General features: G+C 42.9%; 1 protein-coding gene across 1 annotated transcript; it reads right to left on the bottom strand.

Annotated features, from left to right (window-relative positions):
- Nucleotides 1–215: 215 nt before the first annotated feature.
- On the bottom strand, nt 216–2,161 carry LOC130541665 (WAS/WASL-interacting protein family member 3-like). Its single transcript, XM_057302741.1, has 4 exons — nt 2,119–2,161; nt 1,492–1,847; nt 845–1,425; nt 216–620 (listed from the first exon to the last, which is right to left on the bottom strand). The coding sequence occupies exons 1-4, from the start codon at nt 2,159–2,161 to the stop codon at nt 545–547; spliced, it is 1,056 nt and encodes a 351-aa protein (XP_057158724.1). The 3' UTR covers nt 216–544.
- Nucleotides 2,162–8,763: the final 6,602 nt, after the last annotated feature.

The following is an 8,763-nucleotide window of genomic DNA, read 5'->3' as shown; positions in this document are numbered from 1 at the left end:
GCATAATCCCAAACACCTCCTAATTATTTTCCTGGGCATTAGATCCCTAAGATACAAGGACCTTCCCTCCATCCCTGCCCTGTTTCAAAGTACCTGTAGAGCAAGGTGAGAGGGCAGAGTTAGAGGATGGGTGGCGTTGGGTCTTAAGTGCAATCCCACAGAGATATAATGTGAACCACATGTGTAAATTTAAATGTTCTTTGTAGCCACATTTAAAAAAAAGATTTAATTCATGATACTTTATTTCACCCCATATACCCAAAATATTATCATTTCAATATGCAATCAATGTTTTTAAATGATGAATGAGCCAGTTCACATTCTTTTTTCCATACAGTCTTCTTTACAATGGGGTGTGTATTTCCCACTTGGAGAACATCCTGGTCTGGCCTGGCTACACTGCAAGCGCTCGGCAGCCTCTTGTGGTCAGTGGCTGCCCCAGTGAGCAGCACAGCTACAGAGGCCCAGGAAAACCAACCCCAGGAGCGTGGATGTTCACTGCCTTCCTTCAACCACTCCAGGCAGGTGCGTCCACCTTTCTGCCTCATTGCCTCACCAGGGCTGCAACTACCGAACAGCCTTTTCTCGGCAGCCTGACAGAATAGCTGTGTATTGGGTTTCTGCAACCATAAAAAATGACCACAAATATGCATTCGGAGAGAGGAACGAAAACTCCTCTAGGCCCAAACGGTAATGGCAGTACTAGGTCATCTTTCTTGGAGACGGAGGTGAAGGGAGGGCAAGGGGCCCCTGGGGAAGGAAAGAGGGGGCGGGCGTGGCGTCGAGTGCGAGGGCGGCGGCCTAGCTGCACCCGCGAACTTCCCCACACCTGCCACCAGCTCACCTCGCGGCGTGAGGGATCCCTGGCAGTCGGACGCGGCAGGGTGGCTGGTTTCTGGGGCTGAGTCTGGCCCGACACAAAAGAGGAGGGAAAGGAGAAGGAGACGGAAACAAAGGCGCGGGGGAGGACGAGGAGGCGCGCGCGGTCGCGGGGCAAAGCGGGGATGCGGTGCGGGCGCGCGCAGCCTGGGGCTCCCGGGACCGGCGGGCGGGAGCAGGCGGAGCGGGCAGGGCGATTTGAATATCAGGCTCTGCCACACTCGGGGCGCCGCTGACAACTTCATTACCTCCGCATATAAAAATGACTGCCGGGGAATGCAAATAGCTCGCCTGTCTCAGCCGCCTGCCCCCGTTCCGCCGCAGGCTGCAGGCGGAGGCCCCGGGAGCCGCGGCGGCCGGAGGCGCAGACGCGCCGTGTCCAACATAATGAACTGCCCGGCCGCGGCTCCGCCCACCCCCCAGCCGCCGAGCCGGGCGGGGAGGGGGAGCGGGCCCGGTGCGGGAGGAGGAAGGGGTGGGCGGCCGGGCGCAGCTCAGAGGCCACGCGTTGCTAGTCAGTGTCGGCGCAGGCCCTGCCTCTTGACTCTGTCATCCAATTACTGCCATGAAAATGCCAGGAAACTAGAGTGCTCAGTGGGTTCCACTCGTGACCGCGAACTCTGACGGAAAAGCGGGACCCCCGGCCTCCGTCCCGCGCGCCCTGGTGGTTAAATTGGACGCCAGCATCCCGGCGCCCCGCTCTCGTCTCGCCTGCAAGCGGGCGGCGGTTGTGCTGCGCCCTGCTCCCCAGGCCTGCGGCCACCGGGACAAGGCTGCGTCGCTGTGCAGGACCCGCCTCCCGAACCCTGGGCCTTGCTGAGCTCCCCGTGTGGCCACCGAGGCAAGCCGCGTGCGGGAGGGAACGCAGGCTTCACGGCGCCTCTCTTCTTGCCCTGGCTTGCGCCCTGGCAAGAAGTCACCTCCTGCCTTCTGATAGCTCTCCCTGTCACATTTGGGCCCCTTGTGAACTTCTCGAGGAGAGGAGCTAGGTCACTTTTATTAATAGCAACAACGACAGTAGTAAACATCTGCTGAGGACTATTCTATGCAAGGTACTATGCCAACTGCTTTACCTACATGTTTATCACAGCGATCTTACTGCACTTCTGGAAACCCAGGCTTAGCAAAGCCTTGCAAGGTGCCCAGCATAACCCAGCTAAGGTGGGAGGGAGCACAGATGAGAACCCAGGCCCCTCTACACTCTCAATCACTCTGCAGTATTTTCCGGGTCCTTCTTACAGCTCACACAACTGTCCAGCACTCCTTTGTCCCCCGACCGCATCACCCCCAGCCATCTTAGGCCGGGCCAGTCCCCCGCCCCCACCCCCACCCTCACCCCCTCCCTCACCCCCTCCCTCTCCTTGGCCCAGAAGTAAATCCTAAGTAGTCTAAATCGGTTACGACCAACCCCTTCCCTTGCCCAGGCACTGGCTTAGAAAAGAGCATGTGACCAGTCCTGGCCAAGGCCAAGCCAGGGGACATCTGTTGGGGTTTTCTGGGAAATGCTTCCTTGCCCTAAAAAAAGACACCTCTAGCGATTCCAGTTTCTTCTGTTGTAGAATGTGTATCCACCACCTGGCAACCACGGAGGAGCCAGGGAACAAAGTTAGTCTTTGCAGAGATTTACAGGATTAAGTGAGCTAACTCCAGGGTTAAAGTTTAGGAGAATCATGTTTTAGTCCTATCTCTACCTGCGATGGAGTCATGCTGCCTCGTGTTTATTCAGCGACATACTTAAAGTTAACTCCTTTTTGAAACGAGACAAGATATAAAGATGTAAACAAAGGAAAACTCCAGAAATTTGGTCTTGTCTCCATTAAAGAGTGTCTGTTTCTAGGCACTTCAGTGGAACCTCTCACTTCCAGCTTCTCTTCCTGGGCACTCACCTCTAACTCATTCAGCTTTTTTCCCTCAAAGTAGCTCTTTGCCTACACAGGCAAGGCATCTCTTCCCTCCAGGAACATCAGAACCCCCCTTCTAACCATCCTGCACCCACACACCCAGGCGTCTGAGCTTGACTGCCTTTGAAATGTTTACTGGCCTTCAAGTAGTCTCTTTGAAGAATTTGCATCTAATTTTGAACTTAGGGAAAATCGGGCATAACCAGTCACTTACTAGTTTCCTTGGCAACTACTTTAAAACAGAATCTAAATTGGAATGAAAATGGATTTTTATGGTTTCACTAAAATCATACACACTTTTCATGAAAATATACCAAAAAAACTACAAAAAATATATACATACTATATGCTTTATTCGTTTATCTGGAATCAATACACAGTAACTAACTCAAATATCTCTGTTCCCCACTGCTGAGGAAAGGCACTCCACACTCCCTTAGCAAGACATTTAAGACCCTCCACAATCTGCACCTAACCCACCTCCAGCCTTATTTGTCTACTACAGTACATCCCCAAATCATGCTATTGCATTTCCTTTCCCATGACATTCTCTAGAATGCCCTTGAACTTCATATCCAACTGTTCAAATATCACCAATCTTTCCAAGTCCAGATTAAATATCACCTCTTCCAAGAAGCTTTTCCCATTCCTCACATATAATGACACAAATTGAGTTACTTAGTGTTTATTTTCAGCAATATTTAGCATATTTTATTTACTGATACCCAGTATTGTTAAAATAATGCACATTTCCTAACAGTTGGGGGGCTTCAATATTACCATGCAAACAATTAAAATGAGTAATAAATATTATCAGCAGAATTGTATAAATCTTACTCCCAACTTAAGGCTGAGCTGTTCTGTCAGATGTGATAAAATAAAGCTTCATATGCTGCTTGTTTTTCTTAGGATAACTTTGATTTCAGTAATAGAAAACCTGTCTGTAGTAGCTTTAAAAATGAAGAAAATGTAGTATCTCATGTAGGAAGTCCCAAGGTAGCAGATGCTAAGTTTGGTTAATTTAGTGGGTCAAAAATGTTTAATGTTGTCAAGTTTTTCTCGTCTTTCTGAAACTCTGCCATCCTCAGCTTGCTGACCTTGTCCTTAGCTAGTTCTCCTCAAGGTCTCAAAATGGCTGCCATAGTTCCAGGCATCACTTTAAGACATGGCAAAGGCCAGCCAAAAAAGTTGACTGTTCTCAAATTTTTTAAGAGTGGAGAAATTATACCAAAGATCCCTCAGATCTTTTCTCATTGGCCAGAACCAGGGCACACGACTATCTCTAAACTACCACTGGCAAGAGAGGCAAGATTATCAGAATTGACAACTAATCAGGATTTAGCCTTGAATTATTTTGAGGGTAAGGGGAGCTGTGCAGGAGAGCAGGGAATTGACAGGACAGGCAATGCCAAAACAAAAGCTGAATTTTAGTCAGTTTCCCAGTCATCAATTTCTGTAGCCAAACTATCCCAAAGCTTAGTGGCTTAGAAAATTTTTTATTTTTTCTCTAGAATCTGGACAGGGCAGCTCCCAAGGAATAAGGAATAAGGGAGGATGGCTATTGAGTAGGCACTAAAAGTATCAGCAACTTTTCTTTTCTTTTTTTTTTTTTCTTGAGATGCAGTCTTACTCTGCTGCCCAGGCCAAGCTGGAGTGCAGTGGCATGATCTCAGCTCACTGGAACCTCTGCTTCCCTGGTTCAAGGAATTCTCCTGCCTCGGCCTCCCAAGTAGCTGGGATTAAAGGTGCATGCCACCACGCCTGGCTAATTTTTGTATTTCTAGTAGAGACAGGGTTTCACCATGTTGCCCAGGCTGGTCTCAAACACCCAACCTCAGGTGATCCTCCCACCTCGGCCTCCCAAAGTCCTGGGATTACAGGCGTGAGCCACCACGCCTGGCCAGTATCAGCGACTTATGATGGCTTTTTATTTGAAGATCGAAACCAATCACACTTTGATTATTCTTATATTGGTTCTTTCTACCAAAAAATAGTGTTTGAAAAAATGGTATATATTGATTTAGTCGATAGCAAACTGCTTGGCTGAATCCAATTGATATTTTCTTAGGGTGCAGTAAAATATTTGCTCTTTTGCTTTGCTTTCTCCCCACTAAATAACTGGCCATATTATGGATCCCACATAGGATTTTTCCTTTAACAATATGAATTCTTGACTGAATTAAGCCATTTTTGCCCTAAGTTCTTTAGTTTGTAGACATCTGAGAATTAAGTCAGGAGAATAGCAAATAATTATTTTAATTTAGCAAATAATGTAATAACTGGATTATTCACCATCAGAATATTCCTCTTTGAAAACGTGTAAATCATAGAAATGTTTGAAGATAAAATTATTAGTCATTCCCCTCTCGAAGGCAGATAGGAAAATTGTAACATGTAGTCTTTGTTTCGTAATGTCACTTCATTATCCTAAATAGGCCTTCTAGTTCTCTTTTAATTTATATATGTATTATAAATAATATTTTTATATATTTTATATATTTATATTATATAAAAATTATATAATATAAATAATATATATATTATTTATAATATATTATATATTTAAATTATATATATATAAAATATATATATATATGAGGTAAGAAAGTTCTTAAGTAGTGGCTAAGTCATGTCATTTATCTGGAGTCAATACACGGTAACTAACTCGAATGTCTCTGGTCCCCACTGCTGAGGAAAGGCAGCCCACACTCCCTTAGTAAGACATTTTTAGTCATGTCATTTACTAAAATACCACATGGACTTCCTTTTGTCATTGTATCTTCCATCTTCTAATAAATGTATAAGTGTCTCTGAACAATACCTGGTCAGATGATGAATGTTCGTACCATCATACTCTCCCTTTCTTTTCAAGACACTCATGGAACTGCTTGCACAAAATCTGATGTATTCCAATACCATCTCTGTGAATCATAGACCTTTAAAGCCAGAATGACAGTCCTCTAATTTGATAGGTGAAGAAACTAAGGCCCTAGAATTTAGAGAATTTTCTGGAAGTTACCAGACTAGTTAGTGACACAGTGGGATCTCATTATCTTGTTTCTGGTTGGTTGCCCCTTAGACCATACATTGGTATTAATGATTAACATGAAGTACAGACCTAACTCTAACCAGGTTATGAGTCAGATTCTTTAATATGGAGTTGGTGGCACCCACTCAACCAGGTCCCTGTAATCTCCACGCCAACATACCCAGAGATCCCATCAAGTCTCATTCCCAGGTACCTGAGGTCTCCTCAAATCCCTGTTTCATCACCTGTGCCAGCAGCCCAGGCAAACCTGGGGTTCACGGAAGGTACTTGACAAGGTGCTTCTTTCTGTCCCCATTGAGCTGGGGCAGGCGGGGGAAACAGAGGAGACAGCAGGTGATGCATCGCCTCCTGTCTATGCACCTTCACAGTGAATTTAAAGCTGAATCTTCAGATTCAAATCTGACAGTTTAATCATAAAAGAAGGTTTTTCTTCTCAAATGTTAATTGAATTTCCCCCCTTAAATAATTGTTTGGATTTAGAAACCCTGAGGTCTGTATTTTTTCAGTGTGGAATTACTCCATTGGCAGCATGCATTCGAATCCACAACTCCTGTTTCAAATCATACATTTCTAAAAAGAGAAACCAATGTGCTCCAATTCACTAATACTTTTAAACGATTAAAAGACAACTAAGAAAATGAAGCCTAACCATGACTATTTGTAGCCTTCTTTTTCTTCAGCCAACAATTGCTGTAATCCGCACTAATGAGTAGACTGTGTTAAGAATTTTCTTCACTTAACATTTCTCATTATTAATAAATTTTGCACTGACAACTATAAAGTGAACACTTTGGATTTATGCACCTAACCTAATTACATATGCTGCATGTACGCATTTCATTATTTACTTGACAGATTCATTCCTTGATATAATAAATAATTAAACAAGAATCAAATATTAACAATCAGATACATGTTAATTCTCCTCAAATCTGTAGAAACAAACTATATTTTTATCTTCAGTTCAACAAGCACTGATTAAAATTTCTTCATTAGGCAAATTTCGTAAGCAAAATTCTTGATCTACTTTTCTTACTTTCACTGAAAATTAAACTGGAACAAATTATTCCAGGATTACTTCATGGAAAGAAAAATGTAACAGTATTTCTAGCAAAGCCATTGGATTTGTAATCTTTCATGAGCACTGCTGTATCCTATATATGAAACATTAATCTAAGTGTTTGTTAGGAATTCTCAAAGATGGTCTTATTATAAACCAGAAGCCAATACCAAATTGGTTGCTAGTGGTATATTACCAGAGATGTCTTGTGGGATAATGGTTTTAACCAAACAATTATTTTATAACTTGTTTAAAAAATAATTCCATGACATTATGGATAACGGTAAAACTCAATTTGGGCTGAAAATTTACACTGAGGTCAAAGTATAGCTGTTGCTTTTTGCACTTTAATGAGCTAGCTTTAAATTTTTTTATTCACATATATCAACATCTTCATTGATCAAACTATTCTCACATTTTATCAAATTTGCTTTGGTAGAGGATACAATACAATTTCATCATTTAAAAAATATTAAAGATTCATAGATAGCCACATTATTCATAATGCAAGATTAATGCCAGGCTGACAGGTTTTTGTAAAGATCTGACTCTTTTTTTCTAAGTGCCTATATCATATCTATGTGAAATATACCTCTGATGTTGCATATTGATTACTCCCTTCTCTTCTCTTCTAATGCTAAAGAGAGAATATTATGAAATGATTGTCAGGGTTAGTGTGTCTCTGACCTACACATGTACTATTAATAATTTATGAGCTGATTTGAAATACAGCACCAAGAAATCAACTGAGGACCACAGCCGCTCCCAGGATGACATAGACTCTGGGTTGACAGCATATGCGCCCAGATTTTGAGGTTCTATTTGTTAAAATTCATAGAGAGACACAAATTCTTTGAGTGCCAGAGTTAACCGAATGGAAGGAAACCACGCTTCTTTGTTAGAAATTTCAAGTAGCTACATTTATCTCTTTTCATCCAATCCTTTCTGTGACATGAAATTTCCTTTTTAAATTATTTAATCAGGTTGTCAAGTTAACTCATAGTGTCCATAAACACTGGAGAAGCTAAATTCAAATAATATGGAGGTATATAAAGCAAAAGATCAGGTCTTTCGTCTTATTTCCCCCATGCCTTCACACTCAAAGGTTGTCCGGTGTGTATCCTTCCAGACTGTTTTCTGTGTTCCTATGAAGACAGAGGAGGTGGGGAGAGAGAGTTCCCACTATACTCAGAAATGGTCTCACACTCTACACACACTGCTGCAGGCTGCTTTTTCCACTCAACAACATATCAAAGACACCGCCCACATCAGCACATACATTTGTAGCTCAACTTTTAAACAACAATGTAGTGTTCCACTTTAGAGGTGTCCTTTGGCTCATTTATCCATTCCCTTATTAATATATTCGTAAGCTGTCTCAGATTTTTCATGATTTACAATGCCGCATATACTGAACATACATACTTATGCACTTCCTCAACTATTTCACTAATATAGAGTCCTAGAAGTGGAGTTGCTGGGTCAGTAACTGATCGTTAAATATCGTTAATCCATTAATTAGGCAAGGATAAATAAATATTCTTACTTAGGATTTAAATAATGTAACATTACATTAACATATATGCTCATGATGTTTAAGTTCATTTCTTTAAAAAAGTTGGCTGGGCTCGGCAGCTCACGCCTATAATCCCAGCATTTTAGGAGGTTGAGATGAAAGGATCACTTGAGCCAAGGAGCTCAAGACCAACCTGGGCAACATAGCAAGACCTGCCTCTATTTTAAAAATACAAAAATTAGCCAGGCGTGGTGACATTCGCCTGTGGTTCCAGCTACTTGGGAAGCTGAGGTGGGAGGATTGCTTAAGCCCAGGAGTCTGAGGCTATAGTGAGCTAAGATAGCACCACCACACTCCA

Source organism: Pan paniscus, chromosome 6 (genome assembly GCF_029289425.2).
Source record: "Pan paniscus chromosome 6, NHGRI_mPanPan1-v2.0_pri, whole genome shotgun sequence".
In the NCBI taxonomy this organism is placed as follows: domain Eukaryota; kingdom Metazoa; phylum Chordata; class Mammalia; order Primates; family Hominidae; genus Pan; species Pan paniscus.
The sequence above is the reverse complement of the archived record's forward strand: the minus strand, read 5'-3'. Positions and strand labels throughout refer to the sequence as shown.

Coding starts and splice junctions, on each gene's coding strand:
- LOC130541665 (XM_057302741.1), bottom strand. CDS start 2,161: ATGCGGTCGGGGGACAAAGGAGTGCTGGACAGTTGTGTGAGCT. Junction 1,848..2,118: donor GCTGGACAGTTGTGTGAGCT/GTAAGAAGGACC, acceptor CTCCTCGAGAAG/TTCACAAGGGGCCCAAATGT. Junction 1,426..1,491: donor CTTTTCCGTCAGAGTTCGCG/GTCACGAGTGGA, acceptor ATTGGATGACAG/AGTCAAGAGGCAGGGCCTGC.